The sequence below is a fragment of the Elephas maximus genome, chromosome 4 (assembly GCF_024166365.1).
Source record: "Elephas maximus indicus isolate mEleMax1 chromosome 4, mEleMax1 primary haplotype, whole genome shotgun sequence".
Classification (NCBI taxonomy): Eukaryota; Metazoa; Chordata; class Mammalia; order Proboscidea; family Elephantidae; genus Elephas; species Elephas maximus.
The window spans coordinates 179,386,083-179,410,612 of record NC_064822.1 but is presented as its reverse complement, the minus strand read 5'-3'; the positions used below and the strand labels follow the sequence as shown (position 1 = coordinate 179,410,612).

The 24,530-nt window shown below is 41.8% G+C and overlaps 1 protein-coding gene across 15 annotated transcripts in view; it reads left to right on the top strand.

The window, feature by feature from the left end:
- RBFOX2 (RNA binding fox-1 homolog 2) overlaps positions 1–24,530 on the top strand; it is a 333,110-nt gene that overhangs the window by 134,056 nt on the left and 174,524 nt on the right. Inside the window, exon 1 of one of the 15 annotated variants that reach the window (XM_049884320.1) lies at positions 7,547–11,452. The exons of the other annotated variants lie outside the window; for them this stretch is intronic. Within the exon in view, the coding sequence (XP_049740277.1) occupies positions 11,438–11,452 (15 nt within the window). The 5' untranslated portion in view covers positions 7,547–11,437. Of the gene's footprint in view, positions 1–7,546; positions 11,453–24,530 lie in introns of those variants that run through there. 15 annotated transcript variants of the gene reach the window in all.

Here is a 24,530-nt window from a genome sequence, read left to right as displayed (position 1 = left end):
TTTCAAGGCCTGGATGAGCCTTTAGATTATGTATTTTTGGGGAATAGAGACCTTGCCTTTTTTTAAATTATTATTTAAGATTCTTATTGTTTTTTGAATAAGTAACCTCATTTACATGGCTCAGTATGCAAAAGGTGCAAAACGGTCATATAGCAAGAAGTTGCTGCCCTGATCTTGTCATCTAGTGTCTTTTTCCTAGAGACAGTAGGTGTTTTCACCTTCTTGTATATAATTCATTCTTAAAAAAAAAAAAGAACAAACAAACCACAAATGGCATTGTGCTATATGTTGTTCTTCACCTTTCTTTCTTTTTTCACTTTGTTATATGTTAGAGTATTCCATAGCAATATTTCACATATGTATTTTAATAGCTTTCTCATCCTTCCCCCTTTTGGAGGCTGCATAGTGTTCCATTGTCTGGATGAACCATAGTTCATTAAGCAAAAGACTCTTGTTTTTTTCCCACATCTTTACCTGCTTTGTAAGCACCATGTTAATATTGGTTATCTTGAACTCTTGAGTTTAATTTGACTATGTGCAGAATATTTTAGAAATGAGTTACTTTTGGTGGTTGAATATTCCTCTTAGTTGAGATGATTTTCCCTTCTCTAACCCCAAGATGTTTAAAATATAGTCATTTTGGAAATAAGTTCTTCCTAAATGTGTTATGTAATTATATACTTTATTTCTTCTTAGCAGTATAATAGTACACACTCCTCTTAAATGCATTTATAATGGTTGTCAGCATCCATGATTGTTTAGGACTGTAAAGCAGTGATAATTCAGGAGCTCATCAGCTTTTCAGACTTTTTTTCTCTTGATCTCTCCTTGCTCCTCATGTGGCTGCCTCTAACATAAGGTTCCTCTTTCCTCTGATACTTACTTCCTACTGCTTCCCAGCTCCCTTTCCTAATTTGCTTTTTAAATTTTGGGTGGGCAGGTAGCCATATAATCAGGACAAATATTTCTAAAATAAAAATAAATAGATTCAGAGAGAGGGCCTGACGGAGCTTTCTTGCTGATGAAAGTGTATGAACGTTTTGATATTCTGGGTACTTGGAGGTCCTTTTTGCTTGCTGGTTATTGGCCATGTTCTAGGACAGCTCTGTCCAATAGAACTTTGTGTGATGATGGAAATGTTTTTGTATCTGCCCTGTTCAATATGATAACCACTAGCCACATATGGCTGTTGAGCACTTGACATGTGGCTAGTGTGACTGAGAAACTGAAATGTTTATTGTAATTAATTTTAACTACCTTATATATGTGATTAGTGGCTACTGCGTTGGATGGTGCAGTCTAGACTCCGTGTAATTAACTTCTATATAGCAAGCTTGATTATAGTGAAGTTTGGATTGAGATACTATTATTTTATTGTGCTGGGAAGAATAAATCTGTTATTGGAAGGGAGGCAGTTGGAGTGTCTATGTTCACATTATCTTAAAGTAAATGGTTAAATTGGAATTGCTTTTTCATATTATGATTATTTTAAGCTGTAACATTCTCAAGCTATTGATGCCAGCATGTACTTGTGGTGTGTAGCTGTGGTAAAGCTTTTGGTAACTAGGGTGAAATTAGTAGCACTCTAACTTTATTTATAGGACTTGGTTAGACAGTTGCCCGAGTGCCAGAAACGCCTACAAATAACTTTGACCTTCCCTAACAAAAGTCAAGGGATAAAGTGTTCCATAGTAGAAGATCTCAGTAATATCTGATATAACCAAAATATTACTTTCTAATGGGGAAATCTATAACAAACAACAAATGCATCAATCAATCAATTACAGGTTTTGATAACTGCTAGAAGAAAATAAACAGGGCACAGTAATAGAGAATATGGAGTTGTGGAGGAGGACCTCCAGCTAGATGGAGTGGTCTGGTGAGTTTTATTTGAGGAAGTAACATTTAAGCTGAGATGTGGAGGCTAAGAAGGAGTCAGCCTTGCAAATAATGGAGATGGTGTGAGGGAGGAGTCCCAGAAGAGGGAATAGCAAATAAAGGGGTGGCTGGGAGAGGGATGGACTTGCTCTAGGCCAGGAACTGATATATCTTCAATGTATTTAAAGCACAGTGATCGTGAGGGAGATAATGGTACGAAATGGATAGGAGAGGTGGGCATCTGCCAGATCATACAGGACCTTAAAGGCCATTAGGAGGAGTTTGGATAGAAAAAAAATTTAAGGGCAGTCTGAAACTATAGAATTAGGGGATTGATGTGATTGGATTTTTGTTTTTAAAGCCCCTCTGACTGCTGTGTGATGGATGTTTTAAAGGAGAGCAAGAACGGAGGTAGAGAGACTGTTGTGATGTCCAGGAGAGAGATGAAGGTAGCTTAGGTTAAGCCGGTGGTAATGGAGATTAAGAAAAGTTAGAGATATAGTACTGGCTCAAAGGTTGTGCGGGATGCGGGGGAGGATCTTTGTCTTTCATAATTGCCAGGCAGGGCAACTAAGTGAGGTAGAGAACACTAAAGGTACATCAGATATCAAGGGTGGTGGTGATGGAGAATTAAGATCCCAGTTTTGGGCACATTATGTTTGACGTATCTGCAAGACAGCTAAGTAGACTGGAGAATGGAGAGAGTTCTAGGCTAGGGATAGAACTTGGTACTTATTAGCATGTTGATGGTGTTTTAAGCAATGAGAGTAGAAGAGACACTTTAGAGAAGAGAATGTCCCGGGATCGAGCCCGAAGAAACACATTTTAGAGGTCTGTTGAGGGAGAAGCCAGAAAAAGGTATTGATAAGGAGTAATCGGTAATGGATGAATAAAACCAGGGTTGTAGTATCTCAGCAGCTAGAAGAAGAGAATTTTTTCCCTCCTTTTTAAAATTATGTTAGATGAAGGTTTACAGAACAAATTAGCTTCTCATTAAACAATTCATACACATATTATTTTGTGACATTGGTTGCCAACCCCACAACATGTCAACACTCTCCCCTTCTTGACCTTGGGTTCCCCATTAGCCAGCTTTCCTGTCCCCTCCTGCCTTCTCGTCCCTGCCTCTAAGCTGGTGTGCCCATTTAGTCTCATTTTGTTTTATGGGTCTGTCTAATCTTTGGCTGAAGGGTGAACCTCAGGAGTGACTTCAATACTGAGTTAAAAGTATGTCCAGGGGCCATACTCTTGGGGTTTCTCCAGTTTCTATCAGACCATTAAGTCTGTTCTTTTGTTTGTGTGTGTTGGTTAGAATCTTTGTTCTGCATTTTTCTCCAGCCCTGACAGGGACCTTCTGTTGCGATCCCTGTCAGAGCTGTCAGTGGTGGTAGCTGGACACCGTCTAGTTGTGCTGGAGGAAGAGAATGTTTTAAGAAGGTTGTCACCTTTGTTGAATCCTGCTAAGAGGTTAGGTAAGTTGAGGACAACAAAATGTCTACTGGGTTAAACAACATGGAGGTAGCTGACTTTAAAAGGTGGTTTTATGATTTAGAGAACTTGGAAACTTGATTTTGAGTAGATTGAAGAAGAAATGAGAGGTGAAAAAGTGAAGGAGGTATAGACAACTTTTTTGACAAGTTTTACCACGAGCAGGGAAATGGTAGGCATCTGGGGGGAGGTGAAGGGTCCTGGTTTTAAACCATGCTTTAGTCATTAACTACAACAACATATTATTGGACACTTATGCTTAAAATTTTTTATGCTCTTACAGATGACTACAGTGAACTTCCTTCTACACATTTGGGGGTTTTCTAAGACAGGTTCCTTGGAGGTGGAATTGCTGGGTCATAGGCTATGCACATTGAAACACTTAATAGCTTATTGTCAAACTGACTTCGAAAGCGGCAGTACAAATTTACACTTTCTCCCTCAGTGTATGAGTGCAGAGGGGAGGTTTTCTGAAGATGAGAGATGTGTTTTACTGCTGGTGTGGCAGTGACAGTACAGAGGGGAGAGATCAGTGATGCAGGAGAGGATGGAGGTCTAGAGCTAGATGGGCCTTTGGTGGGAGGGATACTGCCTTCATCGTAATAGAATGTGGGAAGGAGAAAATGCATGCATTTCTAGGTAAAACAAAACAAAAACTACTTGCCTTCAAGAGGACTCTGATTCATGGTGACTCTGTGTGTGTGAGAGTAGAACGGTGCCCTATAGGGTTTTCAGTGACCGATTTTTTGCAAGTAGATCACCAGACCTTTTTTTCTGAGGTGCCCCTGGGTAGCTCAAACGGCCAACTTTCAGGTTAGCAGATAAGCGCATTAGTCATTTGCACCACTCGGGAAAGGTGGGAAAAGAAGATACTGCACGAATGCTTCTGTTTTAAAATGTAGTATTTGCATAGAGCATCAGCTAAGAGAGGGTCGTGGCAGGAGAGTGAGGCAGATTTGAGAGAAGGTAAGAAATAATGATTTTGGAAGTAGGAAAGCTTACAAGGGCAGCTTTGGTAGGATTGCTTGGCATTGTTGATTGCCCGCTTGCGGTTTGTGATTATGAACATATAGTGAGGTCAGTCAACTTGGTTAAATGATTTTCTTCAGCAGCATCCAGCCGATTGGGCACAGGCCTAGAGAAGGTAGATAATTGTATTTAACCAGGATTGGAGTTTTGCTGGTTGGTAATGATGGAGAAACAAATGATTGAGGGTGTTCTCAAGGGAGGGATTGTAATTATGGACTGTGGAATCAAACTTGGACAAAGGAGGGAGTGCAAGACAGGACTGGAGTGGATGGATAATGAAAGAGCGGTTAGAATGGGAGAATTTCATGAGATCCAAAAATTGTAGAGTAGGGCACGATACCAGAGTAAGTCAGAGGATAGGAGGGGATCTGAGAGCATGATAGAAATAGAATAAGGAAAAACAAAGCTCTTAAGACACTGCATTTTCCTGCTTTAGGGGTATGGTTCTGGGTTCCCTCAAAACTAGGGTACAAGAGCTCTAACAACTCATCTGTTTTCCTGGAACTTTCCTAAAAGGCCAGCTTTGAGATGGTCTTTCTCCAGGCATACATGTGGAGCTTACTTTCTATACCACACAAGGTAACCACAGTTCACAGGAGGTTTCTGGGGCCATTCTCTTAAAGATATCAGTAGTAGCAGCAGTGCTTGGCAGCACCGCATAGCCTTTGGAAACTCAGGTAGACTGTGTGTGCACCTGATCTCTCTCCTTTGTTGTTTTGTTGTTGTTGTTAGGTGCTGTCAAGTCGGTTCTGACACATAGCGACCTTATGCACAAAAGAACAAAACACTGCCTGGTCCTGCGCCATCCTCAGAATCGTTACTATGCTTGAGCTCGTAGTTACAGCCACTGTGTTCTTAGTTGCTGTTAAGTTGGTTCCAGCTCATGGTTTAATACCGTGAGATGTTGCCTAGTCCTGCACCATCTCCATAATTGTTGATGGTTGATCCCATTGTTAAGGCTGTTGTGTCAGTCCATCTAATCAAGGGTTTTCCTTGTTTTTGCTGACCCTCTTCCTTATCAAACATGTTGTCCTTCTCTAATAATCAGTCATTTCTGATGATGTGTCCAAAGTAAGCAAGACAAAGTCTTGCCATCCTCGCTTCTGAGGGTCATTCTGGTTGTATTTCCTCTAAGACTGTGTCTTAGGCTGGGTTCCCCAGAGAAGCAAAACCAGTAAAGGATATAAGTATGTATAGAGAGATTTATATCAAGGAAGCAGCTTATGTGATTGTAAGAGTTGCAATGTCCCAAGTCCTTGGATCAGGATAGAGGCCTTTCCCAATTCATGGAGCCACAGAAGCCGGTGAACCCAAGATGAGCAGGTCAGAGAGCAGGGCTCCCGCTCACAGGGTATGAAGGTCAGGGAATCCCCAAGGTCAGCAGGCAAGACTGCAAGGCTTCTGCAGGGGCTGGTGAACCTAAGATAGGCTGGTCAGGAAGCAGGACTCTTGCTTGCAGGCTGTGAAGTTCGACAGATCCCAGGATGGACAGGTAAGCTGCTAGCTCAAGTCCCACGAACCAGAGGTTAGACAAGAGACAGCTGCTGGATCCAGAACAAGTCAACAGCCTTTGCAAGGAGAGCAGGAAGGAAGTAGGTGGTGGAAGGCTGAGGGGGCCTTGAGCTGCCATAGGCCCCACCCCTGCTAGTACCACTCAGCAGATTCCGTCACGGGGGTGATCACACATCCCATTTCAACAGGGAGGTGATCACATCATTATACAGCTGCTGACTGAGAATCATGCCCCAGCCATGTTGACACTCAGTTTTAACCGTCACAGACTGATTTGTTCATTCTTTTGGCCATCTATGGTATATTCAATATTTTTTGCCAACACCACAATTCAAATGTATCAGTTCTTCTTTTTTCTTTTTTCGTTGTTTTAATCTTGGTAATGGGCAGGGTAATCCATGGTAAATTTTCCGGTGATTTTGGCAGTCTTGATTTGATTTGATCAGTGTATAAGTGTGGTGTAGCGGAAAAGGTGGAGGGCTTAGAGTCTTACAGACTTTTGTTTACCTTTTGGCTCCTGTACTCACGAGCTGTGTAACCATGGACAAATTATTAACAACTTTGAGGCTTGGTCTCTTTTATATGTGCAAAAAGGATAATAGGGCCTACCTTACAGAAATGTTGGTGAATATACAATGGGGTATAATACATGCAGCTGGCACGTAATATGTCCTGAGTAATGCATTTTTTTTTTTTTTTTAATGCATAGTAGTTGGCGTTGTTGTTGTTGTCGTCATTATGGTATTGAAATCAGCAGGCAGGGGTGGGATACTCACTAGCTAGTCTTCCAGAGTGATTCACATTCCCTAACTGGAAAATGGAAAGCCTGGTGGCATAGTGGTTAAGTGCTACGGCTGCTAACCAAAAGGCCAGCAGTTCGAATCCACCAGGCGCTCCTTGGAAACTCTGTGGGGCAGTTCTACTCTGACTCTTACGGCCTCTATGAGTTGGAATTGACTTGATAGCAACGGGTTTTTTGGTTTAACTTGAAAATAGCAACCATGTCAACCCTTTTTCTCCTGAGCCTGGGCTGCTTTGTGAGGACAGTGCTCTATCTAGATCAGTTTCTCAGACGTTAATATGTGTGTGAATCACCTGGGAATTTCGTTAAAATATTAATTTTGATTCTGTAAATCTAAGGTGGGGCTGAGATTATTCATTGCTATGAAGCTTCCAGTTGATGCTGCTGATACTGGCTCATGGGCCACATTTTGAGTAGCAAAATTCTGTTAGAGAACTGCCCTTAGGAATCCTGGCTATTTTAAGCTGAGAGGAAATGAGGTAAAAAGGGCCCCATTCTTTCAACTTTTTTTTATAAGTCAAATTCAGTTGGCTCTCATACAGCTCATTTCTATGGTTCAGTGTTGTGATGAGTCTGTATTGTCTCCACCAGTCCCGAAAAGTGAAAGGAGTATAAATTATATACATACAGACAGAGGGTTGCCTGGGATTTCTTTTGAAAAAAAATTAGCGCCTGATTTCTCAAGTATGCTTTTGAGAAATTTTGTTGGCTTCCCAAATGGATGAGCTTTCCGCCACTGGCCTTTACACCCACAGAGAATCTTGCATAAAACAGGAAGCCTCTTGAACATCCTTGAACATCTTGCCAGAGACAGCGGCATTCCAGGATGGGGGTGGGAGGAGAGGGGGGAGACTCTGCCAGGCTGGAGAGCCGGGACAGGAAGGGAGACATGCACCCTTCTTCCTTGGCTCAATCCCTTTTCCTTGGGACCTGGTGTTGCCCCAGACCTTGGGCAGGGCTGACAGGCAAGGCTCATACAACACTGAGGGGCTGGAAGTGGCACAGACACCCTGCCTGTCACTCTGGGCGGGAGCGAGAGGGCTACAAGAGGCCATGCGTGGCCACACTGGTCCTCACGGGAGTGTCCGTGGTGTACGTATGGGTCGGAGAGGGCACCCTTCACCCCAGGCAGCACCTAGGACCAGAGGAGGGGGAGATATGGGTGGCACTGCCATGCCAGGGGCAGGGTCTCAGGCAGCACCCTTCCGCATGGCGAGCCAGCACCCCTCCGCATGGCGAGCCAGCAGCAAGGCCTCCTCCTCTTCGCAGCTGACGAAGGCAAGAATATACCAGAAGATGTTGACTTTGGAGGCGGAGAGCCTAGAATGTGGCTTCAGATACTTTCTGCTCACCAGACTCTTCACATGACACAATCTAGCACTTTCAGAACAGGGATTCAGGATGCATTTTAAGTTTAGAGTTACTGGCAGCACCCATATTGTTGTCTCAGACAACCTGATTTTTCTTTCCTGGAAGCAAGCATCCCAGAGACTTCCTCTGTGGACCCTCCCTGAAAGAGTTCCTTCTCGTTGCTCAAATTCACACATTCTCTCCTCTGAACTAACGTAGGGTCTGAGAAGCTTCAGGGTAGTCACGAAGTCTGAGAAATGTTCTCATAGAATGAAGTATGTGTGCGTCTTTGTCTCTGTGCAGAAGACTGTGGTCCTCTTCATCGTGTAAGTTATCATACCTGTTTGTCTTGTGATCTGAGTCCTACATAGCTAGAGAGCATAGGCTTCCTTATTTGACTCTGACGGTTTGAAAGAAAAAAGTTTTTCTCCGGCCTCTTTGTTTCCTTCCATCCCTTTTTTATAAGGTAGGGAAATGTGGACATGCAGGAGCATGCATGAAAAAGATTCACCTAGCTTGCCTGTGTGGTTTTTTTCCCCCCTTCTTTTTCTTTTTTTGGAGGAATCACTCAGAAGAGTTTGATTTCTGACCAGACTATCCACCCAATTTTTAAAAGTTATGATGAGAAAAAGTAAGAGATGTATTTAGAATAGCTTTTACAAGCCCTAAAGTTGGAAATGGTTCTGCCATGGTAGTTTTGGAAGTAGTTTCCAGAGTTTCTTTGGCATATTTAAACTTCTACTGTTTCATTTTTGAGAATCTCTTTTCTCTGTATAGTTATTTTTTTCCTTCTTTGTGCCAGCTGTGCCTTTATCTTAATCCCATCCCAAACATGATGACAAGACAACACCATAAAGTACATAGCATGAATATGTGAAAACTTACTGGATTCATTTTATTGGTTAAGAACGAATGAGAGTATTAATAATTGTATCTTCAAAGAGTTTGAAAAGACTGTAATCTGTAACAGTGTGATTTTAATCTGGTTATTTAGAATGGATATAGGAAGGCCCAGTGACTTAAGACTTAGGTTATGGGCTGTGGGAGTAGAGAGGAAAATTGCATATAAAGTTGAGTATGAATGTGTAAGATACAGACAGAACAGGTATGAGTACCTTTAGTATACCGCAAAGAGTTCAGGTAACAGTTTATAGAAAGTCAAGGCTAGTTTTCCTTTTTTTTCTTTAGTATCTCAGTTGTAGTCTTGGAAGTTCTTATCCTCTTTTGTACTGGAAATGAGGTAGTCCTGCCTTCAGAGGAAGCAGAGAGGTTCTACATGAAGAAAAAGTTTGGGTGAGGCTAAGAATACCTGCCCCACCTCTCCCAAGTTAAAATGAGCTGGAGTTTAAGGTGGGAGGAGAGAAAACGGATTATAAACTCTCCTTGGGAAGGTGGATATTTAGTGTGGAAGAAAAGGAAAAGTGACTTCTACTCTGAGAGGAAAAAGAAACTCCACTTTAGCAGGTAACTAAGATCAGAACACCAGAGCCCGAATTAGGGAGGGTGAATGTACCTAACACTGGCAAAGGGCCTGCCTTGAGTGCCTGAGACTTGCAGACCTCGCTTGGAGATTTTATAGCAGGAGAGAGCTGTTTCAACATGTTTGAGGGGAGCAGAACTCTGAGGCTGCTGGAAGGAGGTAGGCCCTTGTTTTTGTTTTTTTCCTTTAATGAAGCAAAGGAGCGAAATATTCCTCAAAACATATAACCCTTTGAGAATTTATTGTGTACCTACTGTGTGCTAGGTAATTTAAAAGAGACTCCATGGCCAAAAACAGATGAACATAGACTAGATCTTAGGTCTCCAGCCTGAAAGCCGTGGATAAAAGGCATAAGATTGGTACACAAGTACTTGTACTAGTAACTAGAGAAGTGATGAACGCTACAGTACAATTGCAGGGAGAGCTCACTTATAGCTGGGATGAGCTTTTGGATTTGAACATGGAGAAATGGGCCTGGGAAGTGAGGAGAGTACCCTGGGCATTCAGGCAGGTAAGAAATGCTATGAGTAAAGGCCAGAAGGTGGCTTTTTTAGGTATGTAGGAGAACACAGTGGACATTGTTTTCCGAATAAAAGCCACTAAGACAGGTGATTTGATAATACTTGTTCACCACTAGAGATAACGTATAAAAGCTTTACCTGGCTTATACCCATTGCCGTCCAATTGATTCCAACTCGTAGTAACCCTGTAAGGCAGAGTAGAACTGCCCCATAGAGTTTCCAAGGAATGCCTTGTGGATTCAAACTGCTGACTCTTAACCACGACCCTACTCGGGTTTCCTTGCCTGGCATATAGGAGTCACTGTATAAATGTCTGAAGTGAAGTTAGAAAATGTGGTTACCAGGCGCATGCTGATAGTTTGCATGGTTAGATCATTGGATCTAATTACAGCAAGTCCACAAGGAGTATTATACTCATTTATGGATGAGGAAGCAGACGCCTCCACCGTGCTGCAAGAGGTCAAATCACTGTCCTCAGGCCACAGTGATGGCAACTGTAGACCCAGAATTCAAACCAGGCCTTGTTTCCCTGTCTATCAAAGTGTTCAAGATCCACTTGACTCTAGAACCCTCATCCTTTCCACTTCCAGAAGGGAGGCTATGCTGGTCTGAACTAGGGGAGTAGTAATAAAAAGATGAAAAACTTGGTTGCGTTTATACATAATTTTTCTGTGTTTTAAAACCTTATAAGATTGAGACTTATCAGTGATGAAACTAAATGAAGAATAGCGGCCTAACGCTGACCTTGTAGGAAGGGAACACAGGCTCTGAGCAGGTTCTGTGCTCATGCTTGGCCTCTGCCAGGGACTCCAGAAGAATTGGAGCAGAGGGGAAGCTTGGCTCACTCTCCTCAATCTTGGAGGGCAGAGTTTTTGGATTGCTTCATTCATGTTTAAAGAACCCCTCTTAAACTAGCTTAGGTCTAGCATTAGAAGCTGGTACTGGTGGTTTGTTACTGGCGCCACCCATCCCTGCCTTTTGCAGTAATCTTTTTGAGGTGGTGATTGTGTTTCTAGAAGTAGAATGACAGAGAGATTCCCTTAAGGCAAATACAGAGAGAGTGTGCTGTACTCATCAGTTCAGACACATGGGGCTGGGAACTCCCAGAGAGAGAGAGAGAGAGCGCGCACACACAGGGAGGGAGGAAGGGAGGGTGAGAGGGAGGAGAGAGAACAACAGAACAGTCAGCTGGAGAAGAGGGGGGAGGAGACTGATCCTTTTTTTACTATTTTTAAGCTCAAGTGATTTTGGGGGGGGGGTTCTCCCTACCCCGAACCGTTGCCCCCATCCTGGCACCTCTTTTCCTCCGGTTCACTTGAAGTGCCTTTTTGCAGTCCAGGATCAACTGAGCACTGAGTTTGAGCAGCCGGCTCTGACATGATGTACCTCTGGGTGAGTACAGAGTACTGTGGGTGAGGGTTTGCACTTGCACATATAAGGAATGGAAAGCTGTGAGATTCTGCTCTTGCACGAATGGCCTTCCCCACAGAGCACAGGCGGCCACGTCCCCTTCCCTGCTCACAGGTGTCAGGTTTTCAAAACCTACAGTGATTGTGACTTTTTTTTTTAAATGTTGTTTATCTTGTTAGACTTAGGCCCAAGGGCTGAGCTCAAGGGCACTGTGCCATCCCCTGGGCCTGGTTGGTTTGGAGAAGGCAAGTGGGGTAGGTGAAATGAGCTGGTTGCTTCAGGAGCCGCCGTCTTCCTGGTGGGGCAGGATAGACCTGTTTTTTTTTTTGGGGGGCGGGGGGTGGGGGGCACTGACCGTGATAATCAAGCCATTTCTTTGGATATTGAGAGCCAGTAGGTGGCATGATTCTTAATTAGGAAGAAGTTTTTATCTAATAATTTTTTTGTCCTTCACAATAGTCTTGTGAAGTAGGTCACTGTTGTTATTAAAATTTTATGCGGGAAGTAATTAAATCACAAAGAGTGACTTGCCCATCGTTAGATACCTCGTCTGTAGCAGCTAGAATAGTAATTAATAACTAGATATTATAAAGCATTTTATATTTTTATTTGCCAAGAACTTATACGTTACGTTTATTGCTTATTAATTTATTGTTAACTGTGGCATTGTAACTTGGGATGGAGGGAAATTTACTGGGAAGAGAGACATTTTTAAACTATGAAATGTGATCACTTTTAGAGCAGGGAAAATAATCCAGAAAAAACCCTCTGCTTTTAGTTGTGCAAACAAGAACGTCTTTGCCTCTTGCAAAGATGGTGATATCCTTTCTTAAGCAGACAGCTGTTGTGTGTTGCTAAGGCAGCTTACTACATGTGATGCCAGTGGCTACTAGCCAGTTTTTGAAAGTTCACTTTGCCCTTTGCCCTTCGGCCCAGATGTCTGGAATTATAGGAAACCTATTTGGCTCACACAGGCTAAATTTATAAATATTAGAAGGCAAAATTTTAACTAACAACAACAGAGTTGGAGCTTGGTCACAGGGAGGAGTATGTGTGTTGGGGGAAGAGGGCTTGTTTTCCTGTTCCTCCCTTCATATTTGAATATGACCTTGGAATGTGAATCTCCTCCCCTGGATTGATTTATTTTTACAGTATTTCTAAGAACTTAAAGAACTTTTCTGACACACTGATGTGCTTCAAGTAGTTTTCACCTCCCTGTGTACTCATCGGAAACCCCGGTGGTGTAGTGTTTAAATGCTGTGCTGCTAACCGAAAGCTTCGCAGTTCAAATCCACCAGGTGCTCCTTGGAAGCTCTATGGGGCAGTTCTGCTCTGTCCTGTAGGGCCACTAGGAGTCAGAATCGACTCGCTGGCAGCAGGTTTGGCGTTTGGGTTGGGTGTACTCATCAGTCATCAGTGTCTAGGCTCCTTGCAGCCCTGTAGGGGGACCGATCAGCACTGTCATCAGAAGGATGAGCTGTTCTGCCTTTGATTTGTTTGGAAGAGGAGTTAAGGAGGCAACTTGAATTAATCTCATTTCTTCTCATTTATGTTTGATTTTTGTTTGTTTGAAAACAAAAATCCTCAAGTCTGGAACAATAAGCAACATCATGATAAATGGAGAAAAGATTGAAGTTGTCAAAGATTTCAGTTTACTTGGATCCACAATCAATGCCCATGGAAGCAGCAGTCAAGAAATCAAAAGACGCATTGCATTGGGCAAATCTGCTGCAAAAGACTTCTTTAAAGTGTTAAAAAGCAAAGATGTCACCTTCAGGACCGAGATGCCCCTGAGCTAAGCCATGGTATTTTCAGTTGCCTCATATGCATGCGAAAGCTGTACAGTGAATAAGGAAGACCGAAGAAGAATTGATGCCTTTGAATTATGGTGTTGGCGAAGAATGTTGAACATACCATGGACTGCCAGAAGAACTAACAAATCTGTCTTGGAAGAAATGCAGCCTGAATGCCCCTTAGAAGCAAGGATGGCGAGACTTGGTCTCACATACTTTGGACATGTTAACAGGAGGGACCAATCCCAGGAGAAAGACATCACGCTTAGTAGAGGGTCAGCAAAAAAGAGGAAGACCGTTGACGAGCTAGATTGACACAGTGGCTCCAACAATAGCTCAAACATAGCAATGGTTGTGAGGATGGTGCAGGATTGGGCAGTGTTTCATTGTGTTGTATATAGGGTCGCTTTGAGTCAGAACTGACTCGATGACACCTAACAACAACGACAACAACAATGTGTTTGATGAATACAGGCAGTGACATTCTGTTCAGTTATTCCGTTTGTACTCTTATTGTAGTTATTTGTATATTTGTTTCAACCCGCTTTACTTTCTAGCTTCCAGGACAGAGCTTCCCAACCAGTGTGCCACATCTTGGATTATATGCCAAAACATGTATTCCCATCAACCTTTGGAGCAGCCAGGTGGAGCTGGGACTACCTGGCCACTTGTGTGTAACCTCGTTTGTTTGTCACTTTGTGTCATTTTATATGTGTATGTGTGTGTCATGACATCAGAAAATTTGGGTAGCACCATCTAGAGGGCAAAGAGCATGTCAGCCCTATCTTTTTGTTCTCTGCGTTGCCTAGCCCAGTGCCCCACACATTTCTTGAATTGAATGAAGGTGTCCGGAAGGAGCCATAGTTGTGTAACACCCAGATAAAGAGAAGGAAAGCCAGGTGGTCAGGCTTTAGGTGGGAGGCGCTGAGATGCAGTGGAGCAAACTTACCGGACTAAGAACAGGAGATCTGCATTTCAGTCTAGGCTTAGCCAGCCGTATGACCTTTGGTAGTTATTTAACTGTCTGAACCTCAGTTTCCACACGGTAAGATAGAATTGACCCAAATCTGTTCTAAAATTCGGTGAAGTGAATTTTATATAGCAGTAGGTATGCTAAAAAGAGACCCAATTATGCAAGAATTGTTTAGGTTTGGTGAATGGAAGAAAACTGTGAAACTTACATCACCTCCATTGCCTTCTTAGTTTGATACCAAAAGTGAGTTAAAGGCTAAGTTTCTGAGTATTCTAGAAAAATTACTGAGCTCTCAGTGGTGTCGGCATTCATAGAAGCTGAAGAATGAAAGTTCCAGTTCATCTAAGCATTTAGTTTTGTAGTTAGATGTGGTTCATTAATTTGCTCCTGTACATCTAGAATTCTGAGATGGAGTGCTGCCTTGGGCTTTATATATGTCTCTTTGCCAGATTGTTTGCCCACTTTCCTCTTGAGCGACCCTCCTTTTTAGTGAATTTGGTAACATCAATGGGCAGTGTGGTATGGTGCAAAGAATATGAATTTTAGAGACAAACTTCAGTGGATCTAACCCCACCTCTGCCATTTCCAGTTATGTGGCCATGAGCAAGTTGTTTAACCAATTCTGAACATCGGTTTCTTCATTTGTCACATAGGGAAAATAATACCTTCCATTCTAGATTGGTGTGAAATTTTAAATAATCTATGACACGTGCTTAATGTGGCACATGTAGATGCTCTGTAAAGAATAATTAGTGCAGCCCGCTTTTGGCTTTGAGCATTTGCAGAGATAGAGTGCTCACCACTCAGTGTTTTGGCTATCATGTTGAGGCTGTTTTCAATTTATATTGGGACAACTTTGATAAATACAAACTAGTTTTATGTAAAATATTTTCCCCCGTAATTGGTGTTTTAAGGTTGCCTGCTGATGAAGAAAGTCTCCCTTGTTTTTTCTAAGCTTTTTTGGGGGGGTTTAGGGGGTGCAGTAATATTGAGCGTTCATTATGTCATTTATTCTTCCTTTCTCCTCTTCATATTCCAAATCGAATGGGGGATGGAGTGGGGCAGACAAACAACAGACGGAATTCTTGTTCTGAAGGAACTTACTAGTTTGATGATTATGCAGTTTATAACCAGTAAACAAAATTATAAGGATCCCTGGTGGCACAGTGGTTAAGCACTTGGCTGCTAATTGAAGGGTCGGCAGTTTGAACCCCCCCAGTGGCTCTGTGGGAGAAAAGATCTGGCGATCTGTTCCCATAAAGACTGCAACCTAGGAAACCCTATGGGGCAGTCTACTGTGTCCTATAGGGTCACTATGAATTGGAGCTGACCCAATGGCACCTAACGACAACTCAACAACAAACAAAATTATAGCCCGGAAGGCAGAACATGTTCTGTCTGTCTGAACTGATCTTAGCTATGCTGACACCAGGCTTTCTCTTTCTCATATTCTATATGAAAGAATTTCTGGATTTCATATTGACTGTTCTATTCTGTCTTTTTAATAAACCAGTTCAACCAACGTTTAATGAATACCTATAATGGTACCTGTAATGGATCCACAATCAATGCCTATGGAAGCAGCAGTCGAGAAATTAAATGACTTACGGCATTGGGCAAATCTGCTGCAAAAGACCTCTTTAAAGTGTTAAAAGGCAAAGATGTCACTTTGAGGACTAAGGTATGCCTGACCCAAGCCATGATGTTTTCAGTCAACTCATACGTGTACGAAAACTAGACAGTGATTAAGGAAGACAGAAGAAGAATTGATGCGTTTGAAACATGGTGTTGGCGAAGAATATCGAATATACCATGGGCTCCCAGAAGAACGAACAAATCTGTCTTGGAAGAATTACAGCCAGAATACTCCTTAGAAGCCAGGATGACAGGACTTTGTCTCATGTACTCTGGACAGGTTATCAGGAGGGACCAGTCCCTGGAGAAGGACATCATGCATGGTAAAGTAGGGGGTCAGTGAAAATGAGGAAGACCCTCGGCAAGAAGGATTGACACAGTGGCTGCAGCAATGGGTTCAAACATAGCAATAATTGTCGGGGTGGCACAGGACCGGGCAGTGTTTTGTTCTGTTGTATGTAGGGTTGGAAACCCTGGTGGCGAACTGGCTAAGAGCTACGGCTGTTAACCAAAAGGTCAGCAGTTGGAATCCACCAGGCGCTTCTTGGAAACTATGTGGGGCAGTTCTCCTCTGTCCTGTAGGGTCACTATGAGTCAGAATTGACTTGATGGCACCTAACAACAACAACATAATGGATAGAGGACTGGATTAGCCGCTGTAACAAAGATGATTAAAGACATGTCATGGCTTTAAAGAATTTATGACAGTAGTAGAGCAAGTGTGTATACAGATGAATATCTTCGTTGTACAAGTGAGGAGAGAAACCGAGTGAGGACATAATAGGTGAATGGCAGAGCTGGAAACTCAGTCCCATCTTTTTTTTTTTTTTTAACTCTATGGCTCCTATTTCTTTTCACATTGCCCTCTTGGTATTTTTAAACTGTTTTGTTTTTTGTTTTTATTTTTTATTTTATTGCATCATAACATTATTTATATTTAACATATATGTTAGGCATGTACCTAATTTAATCCTCAGTCCACCTGGCAGGTAGCCATTATCTTCATTATACAGATGAGGTAGCTAAAACTCAGTAACTTGCCAAAGTGACACAATTTAGAATTGGCAGAATTAGGATTTGAACCCTAACCCAGAAGTTTACTGTACCGTTTGTTCAATAGTACCTAGTTTATCTCTGGGAGAAAGATTTGGCAGTCTCCTTCTGTAAAGTTTACAGCCTTGGAAACCCTGTAGGCAGTTCTGCTCTGCCCTACAGGGTCCCCGTGAGTCAGAATTGAACTGACTCAGTGGCAATAGATTTGATTTTGTTGATTGGAGTTTATCACTACTGCTTTTGAGCATAACACAAAGCTGAGTAGAGAAATGAGCATGATAAAACCCGAATTCTGTTTTTATCTCCATTAATTCCTTGAGACAAGTTACTTAACTGAATATACCTTGATTGTCCAGGTTGTAAAAGGGTGTGATAATTCTTGGGACTGTCAATGAGGTAATCTTAGAAAAATATATCAGCCATTTTAAAAATAAGTTAGTGAGCGACTGATGGCTTTGTCATAAGACAAGGGAATTATGGACTTTGAGTCAAAAGATCTGGTTTTTAGTCTGGGTTGCGCCATTTCTCATGGTATGACCTTTGAGTTTTAGTTTCCTAGTGTTTAAAATGGGACTACTAATACCTGACAGGTTATTGAGATAATATAGGTGGAAGTTTTTTTGGAAGCTATTTTGTCCTAAGCAAATGTAATAATAGCAACCACTTGTTATCTAGATTACAGTCAGGTTAATTTTTTAATGCTCCCTTTTTATCCCTCTTGAAATTTCTAATTGGGCTACACAATTAGAGAACTAGACTTGATAGTAATTTGAGTTATCACAAAATGTAGAAACCGTTCAGTTCAGATAATTTTTGAGGCCAGATACTGTGAATAAGTGCTTGACAGTAAAAAGCTATTAAACGATTTTTTAAAAAGACATTTCATCATTTATTTAGATGTTCGAGCTCTCGCAAGTCGGTTTTTACAAGGTTGTGAACAATGACAGATTGTTTCTCAAACTATAACCACACATTCCCAGACAGTATAAATATATGGTTGAACTTACATTAACACACACCCCATTTTACCAATTACATAATAAAACAATTATCAAGTATCCACATATTAAGTTATGCAGGTGAGAAGGCATATAAAAATTAGAGTGTGCTCAATTCATTAGCAGAAACCCTTTTTTTTTTTGGAACAGATGTTGGAAAGAAAAGGGAAAAAAAATCACACCTCAAGCAAAAATAAGTTGGTAAACAACTTCCAATTGATACGGAAAAAAATGACAAGAGTTTCAGAAATTACATGATTAAGAATTGTTTTACGTACAGTAACAAAGCATCTCTACCTTAAAATTTTTTTTTTTTTTACTAAATTAAAAAACATATTTTACATGTTCTGTATAAGATAGAGGTAACATTTGAGTAAAAATATTTAATAGCTCCCTCTCTTTCTTTTTTCAGGCCCTGCCTGTTAAGTTGCACCCTAAAGTGTAAAGTGTAGACATTAAATTAATCGTAAGGCTTTTGTGTTTTGTTTTGTCTTGGAGACATTAAGGATGTGTGCTTCTGTGTGGTGCAGACTTTTCCAAGTGAAAATTTTTCCATAAAAGCACAAAGCGAAATTTGTAGAAAGACATTAAATAATCACTGTAAGAATTGATAAAAACCCACCAAAAATCAGTGGTTTCGCAAACCTGATGTATACTGGTACGAATGTGGACGATGTAAACAAAAAGTGAGCAGGCAGATAACTGTATAGGCCCTCCCTTCACTGTTGGAAACGACTAAAGGAATAAACCACACAATGCCTAGAGTGTTCATAGTTCCTGGAATTTTTAACCCTGGTAGCGTAGTGGTTAAGTGCTATGGCTGCTAATCAAAAGGTCAGCAGTTCGAATCTACCAGGCACTCCTTGGAAATTCTGTGGGGCAGTTCTGCTGTGTTCTGTAGGGTTAGTAAGAGTTGGAATCAACTCGACAGCAATGGGTATAATACTAAAAATATCCAAGTATTGTGCTGGGTGTTTTGGCACCTGATCTTTCTAAATTCTCATGTATTGAATAGATTTACAGAAAACTGTACATTGGATCAGGGGTGTGACCTGAGCAAGGGTGTTACATCCCACCCTAATCCTCTTTAACATAAACTAATCTTGTCTCATTAACCACAGGCAGAGATTAGTATTTAAAATGCATAGGAAAATTATATCAATCATAAAATGGGGGACAACCACATAATACTGGGAATCATGGCCTACCCAAGTTGACCCATATTTTCGGGGGACACAATCCATGACAGGTTTCCAAAGCCATAATCTTTAGAGAAGCAGATTGCTACATCTTTCTCCTGCATAGCAGCTGGTGGGCTCAAACCACCAACCTTTAGGGTAGCCGCGTAGCTTACCCACTGTGCTACCAGGGCTTCTTGGGATTGGCTTTAGGAGGAGGGAGAGCAGGTAGAGGACAGAACAGCTAACAGCATTTGGCAGTTCAAAGAAGTCTTTACAGAGGCAGTAATAGACAAGTAGAGTGGGTGAGGGGTAGAAAGGGAAATTGGTTTTCCGAAAAACGTAGATTGGCAAAACAGTTTATGTCTGTGGGGAACCGTGTGTAGTTCCATGTGGCTGGTGTGCATGGGGTGAGTGGCATGGTAGATGGGAACTGAAAATTATGGTGGCCAGATTATCTAGAGTTTGATTTTTGTTGTTGTTGTTTGTTTGTTTTTTCCAATAAGGAGCCCTGATAGATTTTAAGCAGGATATTTTTGGAAGTGGTATTGTTATTGGAAGGAGCCCTGGTGGAGCAGTGGTTAAACACCTGGCTGCTAGCTGAAAGGTCTGTGGTTCAAACCTGCCAGCCCCTCTATGGGAGAAGATTGGCAGTCTGCGTCTGTAAAGATTACAGTCTTGGAAACCCAATGGGGCAGTTCTGTTCTGTCTTATAAGATTGCTATAAGTCAGAATTGACTTGATGGCAGTGGGTTTAGTTTTTGGTTTATTGTTATTGGTGAAAACAGTGCTAGCATATGATGCTAGTGGGTGGCTTAGGTGAAGTAGTAAGCAAAATACATCAATATAATTGATGCTCAAGAGATTAAAAAACAAGACAAGGCAGAAAATGTAGGAGGCTGAAGTATTGGGTGAATCATGTATGTGAATGTTGGAAGTCATCAAGAATGTTAAGACTAATGATGGAGGTGAAAACAGGAAGCCCTGTGCTAAGAGTTCAGGAGGTCAGCAGGTGTTTCAAAGACTCTGTGGTTTTGGAGGCGGGAAGGGAAGTTATATGGAAGTTGTATTGGGAAACAAGGAGGGTACCTTCAAGGTCCCGCCCAATATGGTAATGGGGAGCAAGGAGGATGCTTGTCCCTTATGAGGTATGTGATGGGGAGGAGTAAAGCTTTTACTGCCGGAAGAAGCAGTATTCCCAGGGTCAGTCAGGTCTCATTTAGAGCAAAAGGGTGAAGGAGCATCACAGAAGGTAGGACAAGTATACAGAGGAGTTTGCTGAGAACAGCACATGACCTTCAGGGCTTGGGAGAGCAAGGAGGAGCAGGAGATGGGATCACAAGAGCAGGTATACAGAGCTGTAGGGGTGAGCCATCTGGGAGGCTTGGACTTCTGATCATGATTGAGGTGAATGAGGATGTGAGCCAGGATAGAATTGTTCAGGAAATCTCTTAGAAAAACTGGGTAATTAGTTAAATCTTTTAGCCAGAGCAGAGATTCTCAAACTTAGTTGACCCCAAAAACCACACTGTGTTGTTATTTTATTTTTTTATTGTGCTTCAAGTGAAAGCGTACAGTTCAAGTTAGTTTCTTATACAAAAATTTATACACACATTGTTATGTGACCCTATTTGCTGTTCCTGTAATGTGACAGCACACTCCTCCTTTCCACCCTGTATTTCCTGTGTCTTTTCAACCAGCTCCTGTCCCTTTCTGCCTTCTCATCTCGCCTCCAGACAGGAGCTGCCCATTTAGTCTCATGTATTATTTACTAGAACTAAGAAGCACACTCTTCACGACTATCATTTTATGTTTTATAGTCCAGTCTGATCTTTGTCTGAAGAGCTGGCTTCGGGAGTGGTTTTAGTTTTGGGCTAACGGAAAGTCTGGGGGCCATGTCTTCTGGGGTCCCTCCAGTCTCAGTCAGACCATTAAGTCTGGTCTTTTTACTAGAATTTGAGTTCTGTACCCACTTCTCTCCTCCATGAGGGACTCTCTGTTGTGTTCCCTGTCAGGATGGTCATTGGTGGTAGCCGGGCATCATCTAGTTCTTATCTCAGGCCTATGTAGTCTCTGGTTTACGTAGCCCATTCTGTCTCTTGGGCTCGTATTTTCCTTGTGTCTTTGATGTTCTTCATTCTTCTTTGCTCCAGGTGGGTTGAAAACCACACTTTGGAAACCACTGATCTAGAGAAACTAGTTGAGGTTAATAAGCAAGTGTTGTGAACTCTAGCTAGAGATGATGTGTGGACCTGGGTGATGGGCAGAGGTTGCCCTTGGGGACAGCTATGTGGGGCATCTCTTGGACTTTGGCAGTTTAGGGAGGGAGTAAGCATATGATAATTTTTTTAAATATTATTTTTTGCAATTTTGGTTGAAGCATGCGCTGCAAAGCAGTTTCCCATTCAACAATTTCTACACATATTGTTCAGTGACATTGGTTACCTTCTTTACATAGTATCAACGTTCATGTTATTTCCATTCTAGTTGTTCAGTTCCCATTAACCTAGTCTCAGAGCCCCCCAACCTTTTCATCTGTGCTTTAGAGTATTTGTTGACCATCTGGTCTCATATAGATGTTTTTTTTAAAAGAGTGCAGTGCTCAAGGGTAATACTTGCTGCTTTATGGACTAAACTGCTATTTAGCTAAAAGGTGACTTGAGGGGTGTCTTAGTCATCTAGTGCTGCTATAACAGAAATACCACAAATGGATGACTTTAACAAAGAGAAATGTATTCTTTTACAGTCTAGTAGGTTACAAGCCCAAATTCAGGGTGCCAGCTCCAGGGTAAGGCTTTCTCTGTCGGGTCTGGAGGGAGGTCCTCATGATGCATCAATCTTCCTTTGGTCTGGGAGCATCTCAGCGCAGGAACCTCAGGTCCAAAGGACGCCCTCTGCTCCCGGCACTGCTTTCTTGGTGGTATGAGGTCCCCATCTCTCTACTTTCTTCCCTTTCCTTTTATCTCTTGAGAGATAAAAGGTGGTACAGGCCACACCCCAGGGAAACTCCTTTTTTATTGGATCAGGGGACGTGGCCTGAGCAAGGGTGTTATATCCTACCCTGATCCTTTTTAACCACAGGCAGAGATTATGATTTATAACGCGTAGGAAAATCACAAAATAGAGGACACCCACACATGGCCTAACCAGGCTGATGTATATTTTTGGGGGACACAGTTCAGTCCATTACAAGGGGATAGTTTTAGTTCAGGGCTTAAGAATATCTCAAGGTAATAGTCTTAGGGATTCCTCCTGTCTTAGTGGGTCCAGTAAGACTGGAATTTTTGAAACTTTGAAGTTCTCCACATTTTTCTATCAGGATTCATCTTTTATGGTCCTGACCAGAATGTTCAGTGTTGATAGCCAGGCACCATCTAGTTCTTATGGTCTTAGGGTAGAGGAGGCTGTGGTTCATGTAGATTAGTCCTGTTGTTGGTTCCTTTTCTGAGTCTTGGGTTTCCTTCTATCTCTTTTGTTCCAGATGAGCAGAGACCAATAATTATATCTTAGATGACTGCTCACAAGCTTTTAAGGCCCCCAGACACTACTCACCAGAGTAGGATGTGGAACATAAACTTTACGAATTATATTATGCCAGTTCGCCGAGTTGTCCCATGAGACTATGACCCTAAATCTTCAAACCAAGAAAGCTAATCCCTGAAGTGATTAGTTATATCTAAGATGTATCAGTTTCTGTCACACACACACAGAAGTGTGTATACATATAAACACACACATGTATTTTGGTTGTTGCAAAATTATATATAACATAGCATTTGCCTACACATCCTCTGTGTGTGTGTATATACAGCCTAGCGGCATCAGTTATCTTGGTTAAACTGTGCACACTTCTCCCATATTCGGTGCTACCTTTTCCATTGCCATAAGTAAAAAGTGACTACTGTCTATAGCATCTATCACTCCCTCCCACACCTCCCCACTCCTGGGAACCACAGTGAACATCGGTCTCTGTACATATAGCTGTTCTTGTCATTTTATAGAAGTGAGATCATATGATATTTGTTCTCATGTAATTGACTTATTTTGCCCAGCTTAATGTCCTCTAGGTTCATCCATGTTCCAAAATGTTTCAGGAACCCATCATTCTTTATGATCGTGTAGTATTCCATCGTATGTATGTACCATATTTTATTTATCCGTTCATCTGTTATGGGCACTCAGGTCGTTTCGTCTTTTGGCTATTGTGAATAGTAGTGCAGTTGACATAGGTGTGCATGTGGCTGTTTGTGTCTCTTCTATCGGATCTCTAGGGTATATACCAAGGAGTGGAAATACTGAATCATGAGGTAGCTGAATCATAATTTTTGAGGAATTGTCATATTGTTTTCCATAGCAGTTGTACCATTTTATATTTCTACCAGCAGTGGATGAGGATTCCAATTCCCACATTCTCACTCAACATTTGTTGTTTTCTGATTTAAAAAAAAAAATTTTTTTTATCATTGCCATTTTAGCAGGGCTAAGATGGTATCTCGTCGTCGTTTTGATTTGCATCTCTCCAGTGGTGAATGACATTGAGCATCTTTTCATGTGTTGTTGGCTCATGTGATAATTTTTTTGAGGGGATAATAATTTCTAAGTGATTTAGTTTGATTATCAGTGAACGTTTGTTGAGTATCTGTTTTATGCAGCATAATGAGAATACAAAAAGGCGTAAAGCATTTTCTTCTTCGAGGACAGTGGGGTAAAAGGACGTAGAGGTTGGGTAGCTAAATAACCGTACGTTGTAGGAAAGGCTATATGGCAGTCAATAACTGGTATGGGCATTTGTCAACAGGAGTTCAGAGAAATGGACAGTCACTGAAGGCTGATTGGTCGGGAAAGGTTTCTTGGGGGAGGCATAATTTAAGCTAGATTCCGGCAGAACTACTGGAAATGGAGATGAGCCGGATGGAGAAGTGGCCATAAGCAAAGATATGATGTCAAGAATGAACACAAAACTGATCACTTCTCATGAACCGTATTACTTTCATCCTGGCACAAGCCACCATTATCTCTTGCCTTTATTCTGATAATCTAGCTGGCCTCCCTGCTTCTCCCCCCTCCTCCATCTGTCAGAGTGATCCTTTAAAGTGTCAGATTATATTGTTCCCTTTCATATCTCACTCAGCGTAAAAGTCAGTTGCCCTATACTGGCCTATAAGACCCTGTATGATTTGCTCTCCTGGTTAGATCTTTGGCCTCATTTTCTTCTACTGTTCTCCCTCCCTCCACTTCACTGGAATCATACTGGCCTCCTGGCCATTTTTTAAACATATCAAACACACCCTTGCCCCAGGGCCCATAGGCTGCCTTCCCTCCAGATATTAGTATGTCTCCCTTTCTTTCCTGTATTAGATCTCTACTCAAATGCCATGTTATCATTGGTACCTGACTTGAAACCCTATATAAATGGAAACTCCCTGCCCT